Source organism: Phyllobates terribilis, unplaced genomic scaffold (genome assembly GCF_046119375.1).
Source record: "Phyllobates terribilis strain yellow unplaced genomic scaffold, ASM4611937v1 Scaffold_5__5_contigs__length_657084704, whole genome shotgun sequence".
NCBI lineage: Eukaryota > Metazoa > Chordata > Amphibia > Anura > Dendrobatidae > Phyllobates > Phyllobates terribilis.
Window position 1 is genome coordinate 371695882 of NW_027362765.1, and position 19872 is coordinate 371715753.

At 43.0% G+C, this 19872-nt stretch overlaps 1 protein-coding gene across 2 annotated transcripts in view; it reads left to right on the top strand.

Annotated features, from left to right (window-relative positions):
- ZYX (zyxin) overlaps window positions 1–19612 on the top strand; it is a 40274-nt gene extending 20662 nt beyond the window's left edge. For both annotated transcript variants that reach the window (XM_073684779.1, XM_073684780.1), the window contains 5 exons: window positions 1693–1804; window positions 15512–15681; window positions 17566–17744; window positions 18203–18323; window positions 18496–19612. In XM_073684779.1, the coding sequence (XP_073540880.1) occupies window positions 1693–1804; window positions 15512–15681; window positions 17566–17744; window positions 18203–18323; window positions 18496–18606 (693 nt within the window). In that variant the 3' untranslated portion in view covers window positions 18607–19612. The remainder of the gene's footprint in view (window positions 1–1692; window positions 1805–15511; window positions 15682–17565; window positions 17745–18202; window positions 18324–18495) is intronic.
- The last annotated feature ends 260 nt before the right edge of the window (window positions 19613–19872 follow it).

Consider the following 19872-nt stretch of genomic DNA (forward strand, 5'->3'; position numbering starts at 1 on the left):
ACAACTCAAGGTCTTATATTTCCAGGGAATGTGTGATACTCTCATTTACAGCAATGACTGTCAGTCAGAGCTTTGACGCAGCCGGAGGCACAAGGAGTGGAATGGGTAATGAGGCCATTATGATGTAATGGTTGTGTTGCATGGCAGGATACAATTTGGGGAAGGAGACTATTTGATGCGTGGGCGTTGTTTTCCTAAGCCTAGGCTGACAGAGCAGAGTTTGCTATTGTGACCTTGCAATTTAAAGAAAACACTAGCCTCTGTAATAAAGCTTTCCCCTGACTTGCTGCAGACTCTGTGTTTTCTTACGTAGCCACTATAATGCTTTGGCAATGTGACTGCGTCTTGCAGACCATGTGTCTACAATAGGGTGGAGGGACCGGCACTGGTCACCTCTTCCGCGTTCTGATATTGCCACCTATCCTCTTTACCATTGATAAAGATGCTCATGTGAAAAGGTTAAAATGATGGGGGGGGGATAGAAACATGAATCATTGAGTCTGAGGGTTGGCGTCTACAAGAACAAGTTGCAGGAGGGCGCTTCTATTCCATAATCTACCGTGAAGTCGAATCATCACCCTCTTAGGTTTGTAGGTCTTTCTCCAGCCTTCTCCATACTCAATCACTTTCTCTCTTATACCACAACCAATGTGACTGGTGAATAACAAGGAGCATGGCAGTCACAAATGTCTAGATTAGAATGGCCTGTGTCCTCTGGACTCATCCCGTTTGTCCTTGATATTGCCACATACCCCCAGCCCACTGATAAAGCTGCTGGTAGAAAAGGGTTGAAGAGTATCTACCTCTGACATAGCAAAAAATAGAAATGTAAGTCATTGAGTCTTTGAACGTAAGCATCAACAGGACCCAGTTGCCTGAGGGCGCTTCTATTACATAATCTACCTATGAAGCCGTATCTTCACCTCCATGGGTTTGTGGGTCTTCTTCCAACCTTCGACAACTTCCTCTTACTCCCATATCCTGTGATTTCCACAACCAATGTGACACATGGGAAGTATCACAACCAGGTATGTTCAAGTTGAAATGGCTCTAAGGTTCGGATTTATCCGAAAGCTGTGGAGGCATCTTCTGAAGACCCATCACAACCCATTGAAACTCAAGTCAACTAAAGTCTATTTAACAGCTAGAGACCCAAACAGAGTTGGACTCTTGCATCAATATCTTAATCTACCAGCCCATCATAATGTTCCTCTATCCCATCATTAACCCTTACCTACATCTTCCTCATCCCTACATTGTTTTGTTGCCCCATCAGTTCTGAAAATGTCAAATTTGCTTCGTGGACCATTGCTTAGAAATTGAGCCAACCCATCTAATGTTGTTACTTTATTGGACATCAGTCGTTTGTTCTGGCCAAATACATTAGATATCTATTGGCTGAATCTACTTCTAAGCATACGAGCTTGGCCAAGCCATGGAATATCCGTTGGTTTGCCTTTATAATTGGTAGATTTTTAGTATTTATAACCCTTTCTTCTTGTCCAAAGGGCACCCGAGTCATTGTGGTTGACCTTCAAAGCCAAAATGACCAAGAAAATTATTTGAAGATCACACTTGGGTCTCTGGCTATACTGGGGTCGTAGAGGCATAATTGGCAATAGGATGGGTTGACCATAAAGCAATGGTTGTCCCAAATGTTTGAGGTGTCTACAACTATCATCTTTCTTGTAGGATCGGACCGCTCACGGATTGAACATGAAAGAAGTGGAAGAGTTGGAAATGTTGACCCAGCAATTGATGCAGGAGATGGACAAACAGCCAACAGTAGATTCACAAACGATGGGTAGGTTGACCTTATACATAAATGTATTGTGTGGGTGTGCCGAGACTGGAGGATGAAGATATCGGAAAGTTGCAAGTTCTCTCCATCCATCTAGATGTTTATACAGGTGGTTTGCATGTGAGTCTATGGGATACTGAGTCACGGAGCGTGTTCTCATGTAAATATCACCCGGCTCTTCTTATATACATATCCCTCGAGCTGTTTACCAGGATCCTCAGCTCTCGCCCACTCACTGCTTTTCAGAGTCAATATCCATAATGTAAACTCTCAAGTGGTTGAGTGAAGTGGAGCTAGAAGTGCTTTATCCGGGGTCAAGAAGAAAATGAATGTTTTAATTCGAGGTCCAGCATTAAGCTGAATTTTTAGACTCCGATCTTCTTGGGCCTCTTCACTTCTCAAGTTTATGAGTATTGGTATTTATTTTTTTCCTATCTATTTTTATTTGTTTTGTTTTTTTTATTCCATCTGGTTAAAAAATACTTTAAATACTGTAAATAGATCACTATTTCTTATGCAGTATAAATATTATAATTTTTTTTTTTTTATCGACATTTTAAGAATGTTTACAACTGTATAACAAAAAAATACAACAAAAAGGATGGTGATAAATGTATCTATTCAGGGGAGTAATGACCGAGATCGGGTGGGGGCCCTCCGACGCCAGCAGAAGCTTCAATTGGATGTGGCGTCTTCTGACACACATCGAGTTGAAGTGTATTGCGGCGCAAAGACCTGTCGGTACGTGCGTGGCAATACACACTGCCGGCCAATCAGAGGCCAGCAGCTGACCTCGGCGTGCACGTGATTGGGGCGCATGGAAGTGACTTCATGCACTACTGTTGCTTGCATGCTGAACTCAGCTGCCGGCTTCAGAAGAGGACGCTGCACAGCGGGGGAGCGTGGAAAGGTGAGTATAATCGTTAATTCTTTTGTATGCATTAAAGAAGGGCGACAGGATGGGGGACATATATACCAGGATGGGGGACATATATACCAGGATAAGGACATATATACCAGGATAAGGGACATATATACCAGGATAAGGGACATATATACCAGGATAAGGGACATATATACCAGAATGGGGGATATATATACCAGGATGGGGGACATATATACCAGGATGGGGGACATATATACCAGGATAAGGGGGACATATATACCAGGATAAGAGGGACATATATACCAGGATAAGGGGGATATATATACCAGGATAAGGGGGATATATACCAAGATGGGGCCCAGGATAAGGGATATGTATACCAGGATGGGGATATATATACCAGGATAAGGCACATATATACCAGGATGGGGGATATATATACCAGGACAGGGGACATATATAATAGGATAAGGGACATATATACCAGGATGAGGGACATGTATACCAGGATAAGGGGGATATATACCAATGGGGCCCAGGATAAGGGATATATATACAAGTATAAGGGACATATATATCAGGATGGGGGACTTATACCAGGATGGGGCCCAGGATAAGGGACATATACCAGGATGGGGTACATATATACCAGGATAAGGGACATGTATACCAGGATGGGGCCCAGGATGGGGGACATATATACCAGGATAAGGGACATGTATACCAGGATGGGGCCCAGGATGGGGGACATATATACCAGGATAAGGGACATATATACCAGGATGGGGGACATGTTTACCAGGATGGGGGATATACAGTACAGACCAAAAGTTTGGACACATCGTCTCATTTTAAAGATTTTCTGTATTTTCATGACTATGAAAATTGTACATTCACACTGAAGGCATCAAAACTATGAATTAACACATGTGAAATTATATACTTAACAAAAAAGTGTGAAACAACTGAAAATATGTCTTATATTCTTGGTTCTTCAAAGTAGCCACCTTTTGCTTTGATGACTGCTTTGCACACTCTTGGCATTCTCTTGATGAGCTTCAAGAGGTAGTCACCAGAAATGGTTTTCACTTCACAGGTGTGCCCTGTCAGGTTTAATAAGTGGGATTTCTTGCCTTATAAATGGGGTTGGGACCATCAGTTGTGTTGTGCAGAAGTCAGGTGGATACACAGCTGATAGTCCTACTGAATAGACTGTTAGCTACTTTTTTCTTGCCATAATACAAATTCTAAGTAAAGAAAAACGAGTGGCCATCATTACTTTAAGAAATGAAGATCAGTCAGTCCGAAAAATTGGGAAAACTTTGAAAGTGTCCCCAAGTGCAGTTGCAAAAACCATCAAGCGCTACGAAGAAACTGGCTCACATGAGGACCGCCCCAGGAAAGGAAGACCTAGAGTCACCTCTGCTTCTGAGGATAAGTTTATCCAAGTCACCAGCCTCAGAAATCGCAGGTTAGCAGCAGCTCAGATTAGAGACCAGGTCAGAGTTCTAGCAGCAGACACATCTCTACAACAACTGTTAAGAGGAGACTTTGTGCAGGAGGCCTTCATGGTAAAATAGCTGCTAGGAAACCACTGCTAAGGACAGGCAACAAGCAGAAGAGACTTGTTTGGGCTAAAGACCACAAGGAATGGACATTAGACCAGTGGAAATCTGTGCTTTGGTCTGATGAGTCCAAATTTGAGATCTTTGGTTCCAACCACCGTGTCTTTGTGCGACACAGAAAAGGTGAACGGATGGACTCTACATGCCTGGTTCCCACCGTGAAGCATGGAGGAGGAGGTGTGATGGTGTGGGGGTGCTTTGCTGGTGACACTGTTGGGGATTTATTCAAAATTGAAGGCATACTGAACCAGCATGGCTACCACAGCATCTTGCAGCGACATGCTATTCCATCCAGTTTGCGTTTAGTTGGACCATCATTTATCATTTAAGATTGTTGGAAGACCATTTCCGGTGACTACCTCTTGAAGCTCATCAAGAGAATGCCAAGAGTGTGCAAAGCAGTCATCAAAGCAAAAGGTGGCTACTTTGAAGAACCTAGAATATAAGACATATTTTCAGTTGATTCACACTTTTTGTTAAGTATATAATTCCACATGTGGTAATTCATAGTTTTGATGCCTTCAGTGTGAATGTACAATTTTCATAGTCATGAAAATACAGAAAAATCTTTAAAATGAGATGTGTCCAAACTTTTGGTCTGTACTGTATATACCAGGATAAGGGACATATATACCAGAATAGGGGATATATATACAAGGATAAGGGACATATATACCAGGATGGGGGATATATATAATAGGATGGGGGACATATATACCAGGATAAGGGGATATGTATACCAGGATGGGGGACATATATACCAGGATAAGGGGGATATGTATACCAGGATGGGGGACATATATACCAGGATGGGGGACATATATACCAGGATAAGGGAAATATATATCAGGATAAGGGACATATATACCAAGATGGGGCCCAGGATAAGGTATATATATATCAGGAAGGGGGATATATATACCAGTATAAGGGACATATATATCAGGATGGGGGACATATACCAGGATGGGGTACATATATGCCAGGATAAGGGACATATATACCAGGATGGGGCCCAGGATAAGGGATATATATATTAGGATGGGGGATACAGTTATATGAAAAAGTTTGGGCACCCCTATTAATCTTAAGCTTAATGTTTTATAAAAATTGGTGTTTTTGCAACAGCTATTTCAGTTTGATATATGTAATAACTGTTGGACACAGTAATGTTTCTGCCTTGAAATGAGGTTTATTGTACTAACAGAAAATGTGCAATCTGCATTCAAACAAAATTTGACAGGTGCATAAGTATGGGCACCCTTATCATTTTCTTGTTTTAAATACTCCTACCTACTTTTTACTGACTTACTAAAGCACTTTTTTGGGTTTTGTAACCTCATTGAGCTTTGAACTTCATAGCCAGGTGTATGCAATCATGAGAAAAGCTACTTAAAGTGGCCACTTGCAAGTTGTTCTCCTGTTTGAATCTCCTCTGAAGAGTGGCATCATGGGCTCCTCAAAACAACTGTCAAATGATCTGAAAACAAAGATTATTCAACATAGTTGTTCAGGGGAAGGATACAAAAAGCTGTCTCAGAGATTTAACCTGTCAGTTTCCACTGTGAGGAACATAGTAAGGAAATGGAAGAACACAGGGACAGTTCTTGTTAAGGCCAGAAGTGGCAGGCCAAGAAAAACATCATAAAGGCAGAGAAGAAGAATGGTGAGATCAGTCAAGGACAATCCTCAGGCAACCTCCAGAGAGCTGCAGCATCAACTTGCTGCAGATGGTGTCACTGTGCATCGGTCAACTATACAACGAACTTTGCACAAGGAGAAGCTGTATGGGAGAGTGATACGAAAGAAGCCGTTTCTGCAAGCACGCCACAAACAGAGTCGGCTGAGGTATGCAAAAGCACATTTGGAGAAGCCAATTTCTTTTGGAAGAAGGTCCTGTGGACTGATGAAACCAAGATTGAGTTGTTTGGTCATACAAAAAGGCGTTATGCATGGCGGCAAAAAAACACAGCATTCCAAGAAAAACACTTGCTACCCACAGTAAAATTTGGTGGAGGTTCCATCATGCTTTGGGGCTGTATGGCCAATACCGGCACCGGGAATCTTGTTAAAGTTGAGGGACGCATGGATTCCACTCCGTATCAGCAGATTTTTGACAATAATGTTCAAGAATCAGTGATAAAGTTGAAGTTACGCAGGGGATAGATCTTTCAGCAAGACAATGATCCAAAACACCGCTCCAAATCTACTCAGGTATTCATGCAGAGGAACAATTACAATGTTCTGGAATGGCCATCCCAGTCCCCAGACCTGAATATCATTGAACATCTGTGGGATCATTTGAAGGGGGCTGTCCATGCTCGGCGACCATCAAACTTAACTGAACTGGAATTGTTTTGTAAAGAGGAATGGTCAAAAATACCTTCATCCAGGATCCAGGAACTCATTAAAAGCTACAAGAAGCGACTAGAGGCTGTTATTTTTGCAAAAGGAGGATCTACTAACTATTAATGTCACTTTTCTGGTGAGGTGCCCATACTTATGCACCTGTCAAATTTTGTTTGAATGCAGATTGCACATTTTCTGTTAGTACAATAAACCTCATTTCAAGGCAGAAACATTACTGTGTCCAACAGTTATTACATATATCAAACTGAAATAGCTGTTGCAAAAACACCAATTTTTATAAAACATTAAGCTTAAGATTAATAGGGGTGCCCAAACTTTTTCATATAACTGTATATATACCAGGATGGGGGACATTGATAGATAGACAGACAAACCGACAGCAGGATGGAGGTGGGCCGGTACAAATCTTATTTTTTTACTTTGTTTAGAAGCAAAATATATGATTGGGAAAATGAGCAGGGTAATTGTTGGCGACAGATCTTAAAATGTTTGTACTGCTTTTTAAAACCGTCTTGAACCAAAGAGAAAAAAAGAGATATATGGTATAGTAAATCAGGGTAGCTATAAAAACAATTATTACAACTTTAACAAATGGGCAAAACAGACCATTTAAAAAAAAGAAAAGCAACAAATATTCTATAATGCCTGCAACTTGTCACCCTGATAAATGATCCCAACCTGTATGTATGTAGGAGCGATCATTGCATTTCATCAAAAATACCGAAAATGAGTAAAAAAAAAACAACCCAAAACACTTTACTTTAGAAATTGTCCTGCAAATGTATTCGCTCTTGTCTTCTGGCGATGTCTAAAAGAAAAAAAGTACCGTAATGTGTGCGAGAAGTTTCCAGCACAGAGTACTGAAAAAATATTCAGTAAGTTCAGGATCTACAGAAGTGACGCGTATATGTGAAATATTTAGATGGCAAACATACAGTAAATCAGCTGTAAATCCATCAAGAAATAGAAACCTATAAATGTGACAACAGCAGCCATGTAATATATTATTTTATTAATTCATAGACCGTAAACAAAATAGTTTAATGGAAAAGGATTCCACGGAATTAATTAAAAAGGCATAATGTAGGGGTGTACCATGACTAGGAACATATCAACGACAATATAGTAAAACAGAATGTTAATCAGTGATGTTATTATGAAACTAGAATCAAGCCGATAAAATCATGAACAGTACAACCCGATAGACAACACGAATAGCGGGATCTCCGCATTCAGTTCTCGAAGATTCCAAAGTCGCACAATGAAAGTAAAGCAGAAATCAAACCGTTAAAAATTCCGCAGAGATCACAAGTTTATTTTCTCTTTTATCTTTTCCATTTTCGGGTAACAGATGGTTGGAGATTTGGGGCTCAGCTGAGAGATAGGTGTCCTGTTGTGGTGAGGGAGAGCGAATACAACAGCCAGAGACAGGTTTGTTAGTAGGAAGAGGTGGCATTCTTAAAGGGAATCTGTCGACAGGTTTTTGCCACCTAATCTGAGAGCATCATAATGTAGGGGCAGAGACCCTGATTCCAGCGATGTATCACTTACTGGGCTGCTTGCTGTCATTTTTATAAAATCACTGTTTTATCAGCAGGAGATTGTCACTAGAGGACTAGTAAACCTGCTGCCTGGTAGTTCAGCCCCGCCCCCAACACTGATTGGTCGCTTTCTTTGTGGGCGGGGTTATACAGAGCTCAGCATTCAGAGATCTGCTGCAGAGAAAGCAGTTTTTAATCAAAACTGTAACAAGCAGCTCAGTAAGCGGCACATCGCTGGAATCAGGGTCTCGGCCCCTACATTATACTGCTCTCAGATAAGGTAGTAAAAATTTGCATATAGATTCCCTTTAAGAGGCATCAGTCCCAAAAAAAAGGATATATTAAATGCATATGGTAATTTATCTTGTGGCATACATCTCAGGATATGCCTGATTTAGAGACCAGTTAAAATGTCTGTCCATTAGTGTTGAGCGATACCTTCCGATATCAGGAAATATCGTATCGGATTGGATCGGGCCGATACCCAAAAAGTATCGGATATCGCCGATTCCGATACCGGAAACCAATGCAAGTCAATGGGACACAAATATCGGAATGAAAATAAACCCTTTCTTTCCTTGTAGGTTAATTCTACATGAAGTAAAACAACTAAGAATAATGTAGAATGACATGAAAAGCCGGCAATTCATCAGCGGCATACACCGGTACCCGACAATTTACAACAGAAAGAATAGAGCATCACACATAGATTAGATAGATAGAAACATGTCAGTCACATATATATGAAGTACAGTGACAGTGTTGCTTACTGTACTTGTCATTTAGTGTAAAGGATTTATTAAAAAAAATATTAGTGTTTTCATGCACCGTCTCTTTAAAAAAGCCGGCCGGCAATTCAGCAGCGGTACCCGACAATTTATAACAGACAGAATAGAGCTTCACACATAGATTAGATAGATAGAAACATGTCAGTCACATATATATGAAGTACAGTGACAGTGTTGCTTACTGTACTTGTCATTTAGTGTAAAGGATTTATTTAAAAAAATAATAGTGTTTTCATGCACCGTCTCTTTAAGAAAGCCGGCCGGCAATTCAGCAGCGGTACCCGACAATTTAGAATAGAAGGAATAGAGAATCACACATAGATTAGATAGATAGAAACATGTCAGTCACATATATATGAAGTACAGTGACAGTGTTGATTACTGTACTTGTCATTTAGTGTTAAAATAAAGGATTTATTTAAAAAAAAATTGGCGTGGGGTTCCCCTTAATTTTAGGCTCTAGCGGAGGTTAAGCAGACAGCTGGGGCAAATGTTTGAAGCCTGGGAAGGGGGTAATACCCACGGAGCTTCCCAGGCTACTAATAGCCCCCAGCTGAATACCTAGCCTTTACTAGCTATTAAAATGGGGGAACCCCCCCCAAAAAATAACGTGGGGTCCCCCCTAATTTAATAGCTAGCACAGGCTAGGCAGACAGCTGGGGGCTGATATTAATAGCCCAGGAAGGGTGCCATGAATATTGGCCCCCTCCCAGGCTAGAAACACCAGCCGTCAGCCGCCCCAGAAATGGCGCATCCATAGGATGCGCCAATTCTGGCACTTAGCCTCGCTCTTCCACGCTGCCCTGGTGCGGTGGCAGGGGGTAATAGGGTTGGGGTTGATGTCAGCTTATAATGCCAGCTGACATCAAGCCCAGGTTAGTAATGGAGAGGCGTCTATAAGACGCCCCCATTACTAACCCCATAGTGAAAGTAAAAAAAAACACAAACACCCAGAATAAAGTCCTTTAATTGAAATAAACACACAATTCTTTATTGTTCTAAATTAAACCATACTTACCATCACGCCCATTCCAGCTGAAGCCAACGATCTCCTGCAATAAAAGAAAAATAATAAAGCAACCTCATCCTTACCTTTCGATGGTTCCCAGGACAGCTCCAGCTCTGCTACATCGAGATGACAGGATGGACCGCAGCAGAAAGCTGCCATCCAGCCTGTCATCCCGCAGACACTGAGAAGCACAGGCATGCTTGCGCTCCTCAGTGTCTCTCTGTGACGTCATCCAGATGAGCCGAGTTCATGTCCAATGAACTCAGCTCACCTCATGCACGTCACTGACAGCGTGGGAAAGTTCTCCTGCACTCAGCGCTTCAGCGTGAGAATTCTCCCACGCTGTCAGTGACATACATGAGGTGAGGTTATGTCCAATGAACTCAGCTCACCTCATGCACGTCACTGACAGTGTGGGAAAATTCTCACGCTGAAGTGCTGAGTGCAGGAGAATTTTCCCACGCTGTCAGTGACGTACATGAGGTGAGCTGAGTTCATTGGACATGACCTCGGCTCATCTGGATGCCGTCACAGCGAGACACTGAGGAGCGCAAGCATGCCTGTGCTTCTCAGTGTCTGCGGGTTGACAGGCTGGATGGCAGCGTTCTGCTGCGGTCCAGCCTGTCATCTCGATGTAGCAGAGCTGAAGCTGTCGTGGGAGCCATGGAAAGGTAAGGATGAGGTTGCTTTATTATTTTACTTTTATTGCAGGAGATCGTTGGCTTCAGCTGGAATGGGCGTGATGGTAAGTATGGTTTAATTTAGAACAATAAAGAATTGTGTGTTTATTTCAATTAAAGGACTTTTTTCTGGGTGTTGTGTTTTTTTAAATACTTTACTAGAAATTCATGGTGGTCATGTCTAATATTGGCGTGACCCCATGAATTTTGGGCTTAGGGCCAGCTGATAATACCAAGCTGGCCTTAACCCCTTTATTACCCAGTGAGCCACCGCACCAGGGCCCTGGATGAGTTGGGTACAGCGCCAGAAGATGGCGCTTCAATGAACGCGCCATTTTCTGGGGCGGCTGCGGACTGCAATTTGCAGCGGGGGTGGCCCAGAAAGCTTGGGTCTCCCTGCGCTGCGGATTCCAGCCCCCAGCTGCCTAGTTGTATCTGGCTGGACACAAAAATAGGGCGAAGCCCCAAGCATTTTTTTTTTTAATTATTTCATGAAATTCATGGAATAATTAAGAAAAAAAGGGCTTCCCTATATTGTTGTGTCCAACCAGGTACAAATAGGCAGCTGGTGGTTGGGGGCAGCCCATTCCTGCCTGCTGTACCTGGCTGGACACAAATATAGGGCGAAGCCCCACGTCAATTTTTTTTAAAATAAATCCTTTATTTTAACACTAAATGACATTTGAGGAGTTAATAAAGATGCAGTCCCTAAATTATTATTTATTTTTTAATTAATTTTTCCCAAAACTTTTGACGTGGGCTTCGCCATATTTTTGTATGCCAGCCAGGTACAGCATCCAGCTTCTATGAACGCGCCATTTTCCGGGGTGGCTGCGGACTGCAATTTTCAGCGGGGGGGGGGGGGGAGAAAGCTTGGGCCTCCCTGCGCTGCAGATTCCATCCCCCAGCTGCCTAGTTGTACCTGGCTGGACACAAAAATAGGGAGAAGCCCCACGTTTTTTTTTTTTTTATTATTTCATGAAATTCATGGAATAATTAAGAAAAAAAGGGCTTCCCTATATTGTTGTGTCCAACCAGGTACAAATAGGCAGCTGGTGGTTGGGGGCAGCCCGTTCCTGCCTGCTGTACCTGGCTGGACACAAATATAGGGCGAAGCCCCACATAATTTTTTTTTAATTATTTCATGAATTTCCTGAAATAATTAAAAAAAAATTGACGTGGGGCTTCACACTATATTTGTGTCCAGCCAGGTACAGCAGGCAGGAACGGGCTGCCCCCAACCACCAGCTGCCTATTTGTACCTGGCCGGACACAACAATATAGGGAAGCCCTTTTTTTCTTAATTATTCCATGAATTTCATGAAATAATAAAAAAAAAAAAAACGTGGGGCTTCTCCCTATTTTTGTGTCCAGCCAGGTACAACTAGGCAGCTGGGGGATGGAATCTGCAGCGCAGGGAGGCCCAAGCTTTCTGCCCCCCGCTGAAAATTGCAGTCCGCGGCCGCCCCGGAAAATGGCGCGTTCATAGAAGCTGGATGCTGTACCTGGCTGGCATACAAAAATATGGCGAAGCCCACGTCAAAAGTTTTGGGAAAAATTTATTAAAAAATAAATAATAATTTAGGGACTGCATCTTTATTAAGTCCTCAAATGTCATTTAGTGTTAAAATAAAGGATTTATTTAAAAAAAAAATGGCGTGGGATCCCCCATAATTTTAGTCTCTAGCGGAGGTTAAGCAGACGGCTGGGGCAGATGTTTGAAGCCTGGGAAGGGGGTAAAACCCACGGAGCTTCCCAGGCTACTAATATCAGCCCCCAGCTGAATACCTAGCCTTTACTAGCTATTAAAATGGGGGACCCCCCCAAAAAAAATGACGTGGGGTCCCCCCTATTTTAATAGCTAGCAAAGGCTAGGCAGACAGCTGGGGGCTGATATTAATAGCTCAGGAAGGGTGCCATGAATATTGGCCCCCTCCCAGGCTAGAAACACCAGCCGTCAGCCGCCCCAGAAATGGCGCATCCATAGGATGCGCCAATTCTGGCACTTAGCCTCGCTCTTCCACGCTGCCCTGGTGCGGTGGCAGGGGGTAATAGTGGTGGGGTTCATGTCAGCGCCAGCTGCCATGAAGCCCAGGTTAGTAATGATGGCCGTCTATATGACACCCCCATTACTAACCTACAAAGTGTTAAAAAGAAAAAACACACTACACCCAGAAAAAAATAATTTATTTGAAATAAAACACCATTTTATTTAATTCTTAGTTTACTAAAAAAAAATAGTTACCTGTCCACGTTCCTGCGCTGATCTCCCATGCACAGCTGTCACATCTGGAGATGGTGACAGCTGTGCATGGCTGCTGTAAGCTCACGCTGCCGGGAACACGTCCGCTCCCGGCAGCGGGAGCCACTGACTGAGGTTACCGGAGTGCATTCAGGCAGCGCAGCTCCGGAGACCTCCTTTACGGCAGTGCTGTACCGTGGGAATTTCTCACGATACAGCAGTGCCGTAAAGCAGCTAACCGGAGCAGCGCTGCCTTAACTCTGGTGAACCCTTACGGCCCCGTCATTCTAGCGGCGGCAGCGGTTCAGAGCGGTCACATTCTATGTGGCTGCTCTGAACTGGAGATCTTCGTGGGACACTCGTGGACTGCTACGGAGGGGTAAGGATAAGGTTGTGGTTTATTATTTTATATTTTATTACAGGAGATCGATGGCTTCGGGGAATTAGGTGTCTAGGTGAGTATAGGTGTAGTTTTTTATTTTTTACTTTATTTTAGGTGACGATCGGCGGGGACAGGTAATGTATAAACTAATTTCTTTTAGGTAACCACTGGCCACCAATGACATGTATTTAACATTTATTGGGGACACAGTAGGGCAATTTATATAGCAGGATCAGGCTGATGGGAACTACTGCTCCCATCGAGCTGATCCTGCTGGCACGAGTGGACGGGGGACAGACATAGGCCGATGGGAGTAGTAGTGTCACATCGGCCTATGTCTGCCTGCACGCACACACACCCCGCACACACACACACCCCGCACACACACACCCCGCACACACACCCCGCACACACACACACCCCGCACACACTAATCATGACGGGTCTGGGAGGTGAGGCTGACCTGTGCGGCCGTGGGAAAGTTCATGTGAGTTCATGCAGTCAAGCATGAACTCACATGAACCCTCTGAGGGCACCGCGGCTACTTCAAATGAACAGCTGATCGGCATCACCTGATACCTCAGCTGTTCATTTGAAATAACCGGCGGGAAAGCGCAGCACAGAACGGGAAAGCCGGCGGTGAAGTCTTTTCACTGCCGGCTTCCCCGCCCGGGTCCTTCGCTCCTTGGTGCTGCGCTCCCCGCCCGGTCCTAATTTACGATTGGGATTGGAGGTGGCGAGGGGAGCGGAGGATCGGGGTGGGAGGCTGCGGGGAAGCAGTATGGGGCTGTGTGATTGTTTAAAAGCCGGCGGCTTTTTACCGCCCGCCGGCTTTTAAACAATCAGGAGAATTCTCCCACGCTGGGATGGCATTCTGATGACAAGCTGGATCGCAGCTGAGCGCTGCCATCCAGCTTGTCATCCTTCACAGACACTGCAGAGCGCAGGCATTATGGGAACTTCCGATTCCGGTATTCGATATTATAAAAGTATCGGAATTAAGTATCGGAATTCCGATACAGTGAATATCGGCCGATACCCGATATTTCAGTATCGGAATGCTCAACACTACTGTCCATCTTTCAGGACTTTTATTTTACTTAAATGTATTTATTTAAGACTAAATATTCATTTTCACATGAAAAATGTCGCACTATTTGCCTTTTACAGCTATTTTTGTTGCACTGTAAATTTCTGGCTGCAGAATGAGTTATCTTAGAATCTGTCAGTGAGTTCATTTTCTAATAGGAGCGGCTTGTATTTCTTTTAGTCTTTTTCTGAGCTCCTCTCTGCTGATTTTATGAGCACAGACCACGTCAAAATTACATGTGCAGAGAAACAAAAAGTCCGTGAAAGCCAAACGGTGCAATATTGGTAGCAAAACCCAACTGCAAAAATGATTTTTAGCCCCAAGTAATAATAATAATAACAATAAAAAATAAATGTCCCCAAAGATGGCGCCATAATACTGCAATATAATGGCGCCATAATACTGCAATATAATGGCGCCATAATACTGCAATATAATGTCGCCATAATACTGCAATATAATGTCGCCATAATACTGCAATATAATGGCGCCATAATACTGCAATATAATGGCGCCATAATACTGCAATATAATGGCGCCATAAAACTGCAATATAATGGCGCCATAATACTGCCATCTAATGGCGCCATAATACTGCAATATAATGGTGCCATAATGCCGCCATCTAATGCCGCCATAAACCGCAGTATAATGGCGCCATAATACTGCAATATAATGGCGCCATAATACTGCCATCTAATGGCGCCATAATACTGCCATCTAATGGCGCCATAATACTGCCATCTAATGGCGCCATAATACTGCCATCTAATGGCGCCATAATACTGCCATCTAATGGCGCCATAATACTGCAATATAATGGCGCCATAATACTGTAATATAATGGCGCCATAAAACTGCAATATAATGGCGCCATAAAACTGCAATATAATGGCGCCATAAGACTGCCATCTAATGGCGCCATAAGACTTAGGATATGATATAATACCGCCATACACTGCTAAATAATACTGATTGTTTGTTTTTCTTAGATCCTGAGGTTCTCTAGGATATTTGACTCCTATAACTAATCCTGCCAGTGTAGGGACCTCCTAATTATGGACTCCTGGTGTGATGTATTTCGTTGGTCTTTGTAGATCGCTGTAAGTTGTGCGGCCAGGGATTGTCCAGGACTGAGACGGTGGTGCGGGCCGGCGAGCACCTGTACCACGTCCACTGCTTCACCTGCTCCAAATGTGACCAGCAGCTGCAAGGACAGCAGTACTACGAGTGCGAGGGGCGGCCTCTCTGCGAAGACTGCTACCAGGTGAGTCTGGGGATACCGCTGAAACCAGAAGTTTCCATCCACTATATATAAAGACACATTTGCAGGTTTTTCTCAATATCTGACATGAAATCAGAATAAACCTTTCCCCTTTTAGGACAATTAGGATTTTACCATAATGTTTAATATTTGCCAAATGCCAGAATAATGAGAGAGAGAATGGTTTAAGGCATTTTTATTACTTACTGCAAAGTCAGAAGTTCCCATCCATTTCATTAGTATTTGGTGCCATTGCCCTTAAACTGAATGACTTGGGTCAGACGTTTGGGATATCCTTCCACAGCTTCTCACAATAGTTGGTGGGAATTTGGGCCGATTCCTCCTGACAAGACTGGTGTAACTGATCCAGGTTTGTAGGTCGCCTTGCTCGCAGCCTTTTCAGCTTTGCCCATAAATTTTCAATACGATTGAGATCAGGGCTTTATGATGGTCACTCCAAAACATTGACTTTGTTATCCTTAAGCCACTTTGTTACCATTTTGGCAGTATGGTTTAGATCATTGTCCATTTGGAAGACCCATTTCTGCCCAAGCTTTAACTTCCTGGCTGATGTCTTGAGATGTTGCTTCAGTATTGCCACATAATCTTCTTTTCTCATGACACCATCTATTTTGTTAAATGCACCAGTCCCTCCTGCAGCAAAACAACCCCAGAACATGATGCTGCCTCCCCCGTGTTTCACAGTTGGGATGGTGTTCTTTGGCTTCCAAGCTTCTCACTTTTTCCTCCAAACGTAACAATGGTCATTATGCCCAAAAAGGGCATACTCCATTTTAGTTTCATCAGACCACAGGACATGTCTCCTAAAATTAAGGTCTTCGTTCCTGTGTGCATTTGCAAACATTAATCTGGCTTTTTTATGTTTCTTTTGGAGTAATGGCTTCTTCCTGGCAGAGTGGCCTTTCAGCCCATGTTGATACAGAACTCGTTTCACTGTGGTTAGTGACACAATCTTACCAGCTTCCACCATCATCTCCTCATCTTCACAAGGTGTTTTGCTTTTGTCCTTGGGTTGATGTGCACATGTCGGACCAAAGCACGTTCATCTCTGGGACACAGAACCCTTCTCCTTCCTGAGCGTTATGATGGCTGGACATTCCCATCTTGTTTGTACTTGCGTATAATTGTTTGTACAGATGAACGAGGCACCTTCAGGTATCTTGAAATTGTACCCAAGGATGAGCCAGACTTGTGCAAGTCCACAATTCTCTTCCTGATATCTTGGCTGATTTCTTTAGACTTTCCCATGATGCTACATAAAGAAGCAGTGTGTTTCAGGTGTGCATTAAAATACATCCACAGGTGTGTCGCTAATTAACTCAAATGTTGCCAAAAAACCTATCAGAAGCTTCCAAACACCTGACATCATCATATGGACCGTCCAGAATTGTTTAAAGGCATAGTAATATTAGTGTATGTAAACTTTTGACTTTGTAGTAAGTACTAAAAATGCCTTAAAACATTCTCTCTCTCTCATTATTCTGGCATTTGGTAAATATTGAACATTATGGTATAATGATAATTTACCTAAAACGGGGAAGGTTTATTCTGATTTCATGTCAGATATTGAGAAAAACCTGCAGATTTGTCTTTTTATATAGTGGATGGAAACTTCTGGTTTCAACTGTAAATCACTCATTGGGTTGTATGTCCTAAAAAAACTATGCAAAATGCGTCTCTGAAGAGGCAACTTGCATATTTAATTTCCCGGAGGAGCATTGCATGGTCTATAAGTCTCCTCACTCTGACATGCTAGGCCTGGCTTGTCACTCTTCACAAGGAGAAACATTACCCCTTAGATCCTAAAAAAAAAAAAAAATAGACACATTAGAGCGTGGTGTATAATGCAGGTTGTCTCTCCTCCAGGACACATTAGAGCGCTGCGCAGTGTGTGAGAAGAAGATATTGGAGCGTTTGCTGAAAGCCATGGGCAAGTCCTACCACCCTGAGTGTTTCACCTGCGCCGTCTGCAGTCGCCCGCTCCAGGGGGAGCCTTTTATCGTGGATCAGAATAACCTGCCGCACTGTGTCGCCGATTATCACAGGTTAGTTTGCCCCAGACAACCAGGATATTATAGCTGGCTGACATTCCTGTTATATCAGCAGTGCTCATGTTGTAGGTAGCACTCCCTCTCATACTGTAACATTGTAACCTACACCTGTTATACCAGCACCGCAGACAGATGAATTGCAGCCCATTTACTCCCATTATTGAGGCAGCGCCTATGCTATAGCGGCAGCACCTATGTTCTAGCGGCAGCTCCTATCTTATAGCGACAGCATTCTTATCACATCTAGAAAAAGGCTCTGATGGGAACTTTGCCTGTATTATGCCTGTGATGCATCTGTTGCATTACGACTTCCTGTGTCCACGTGGTGCCATTAGTGCGCCTCCATCCTCTCTGCCAGGTCGTGCCCCGTGGTTCTCTTCTGTTTCGATCCATTTACAACACTTAGGGTCGGTTTTGCTTACATTGCCTCTGCCCCTTTTGCTTGTGTTTAGGAAATACGCCCCTCGCTGCTCGGTCTGCGGAGAACCCATTGCCCCAGAACCTGGACGGGACGAGACCGTAAGGGTGGTGGCGCTGGAGAAGAATTTCCATATGATGTGCTACAAGTGCGAGGTGCGGCTCCGTTCTCTTTTTCTATGGTCTATTCTTCTTCTTTTTTGCAATATGAAATTTCACTTGCTTTTGTGGCTGCCGCCTGGCATTGAGTGCCATTTTTTTTTATTGCCTTTAACCTGATTTTTCTAAAGCTTTTGTCGTTTTTTTTTTTTGTTCCTCACCCCCTCAGGACTGTGGTTGCCCCCTCTCCATCGAAGCCGATGACTCTGGTTGTTTCCCATTGGACGGCCACGTTCTGTGCAAGAAATGCCACACGGTGAGGGCCCGGGCTGCTATGTAACATCGCCTTCGTGGGTCGTTTCTCAATACGAGCTCCAGCTTTGTCCACCAAAGACTCTTGGACCGACTGACCACTCCGTCCTCCTCTCTGCTGCTGCCGCCGATGTAGTTCAGTGTTACGGTTTATTAACCGGTTTACAGCTTCTGCCGCGGAGACTTCTAGATAATTATGGTCGGCCGTCACTTCGCTGCTAACCAAGTAGTTAGTACTTCTCGCTTATCTGCCTGAACGCCGCCTGCCACAAAATTGTCTTTTTCGTGTTTGTGCCGAGATGATTTTTTTTTTATGTTTTATCATTTTTTTGTTGTTACCTTTTTAGCTTTTTTTTTTTTTCATCTGTGACTGTGGAAATTTCTATGGACTAAATGGAATTTTTTGCAAAATGAGAAGAACCCCTGGTCACCAGCGGTTGTTTCAGGTCAACGATCTGGAATTTGGAAATTGTTACCAGGTTTTCCGAAAAGAATTATTTTTTCCCCTTTTGAAAAAGAAAATGTAAAAATCTCCCAAAAAAAGTTTTTGATTGGTTCTCTTGTTTTCTAGAGTCCCCTTGTGGGAACTGCTGGTGCCAATTGTATTCGCAGATCTTACTTTTTGGCAGAAGACTTTTTTTGGGGGGGGAATTTTTTCATTTTCACAAGGGAAAAACTTCTTTAGTCACGAGGGTCTCGCCTCATGTGTTTGCCTCCGCTAACCCCATAGGTTATCTTTTGCTATTTGTTGCTATTTTTTTTTTTCTTTTCTTTTTTTTGCACATTTCTTACCAAAAAAAATAGATTAAATGAGGCTTAGAAAACAAAAAAAACACAAAAACTGAAAAAAAAAGCCATTTTATAGAACAATTATCAGGAAACCCAAAATAAACAGCGGAGAGTTTACCGGGACTTGGCTGTAATGTCCCGTGAACCCCTGTTCATAGAAAGGACCATATAAAGGACCATATTTTTTTAAGTGACATTGTTTTTGTTAACGATGAAATAACCCATTAAATAAAACAAATAATAAATTGTGTTTTTTTTTTGTTGTTTATTAGGTATATTTAGTCATTTGAACCATATTTAGAATTTTCTTCAAAGGAAATTGTCAGATGTCCTAATAGTAGGAAGTATAATCCTGCACTGTTTCTGGATACTGCCCCTCATCAGTGCAAAGTGTCAGATTTGGTTTGGCTGAGTGATTGCTACTTCCTATAGGTGGCACTAGAGTTCTAGTCCTCTTCATCTCTGAAAAGACAATTTGCATATTTCCCAGAGGAGCATTGCGGCT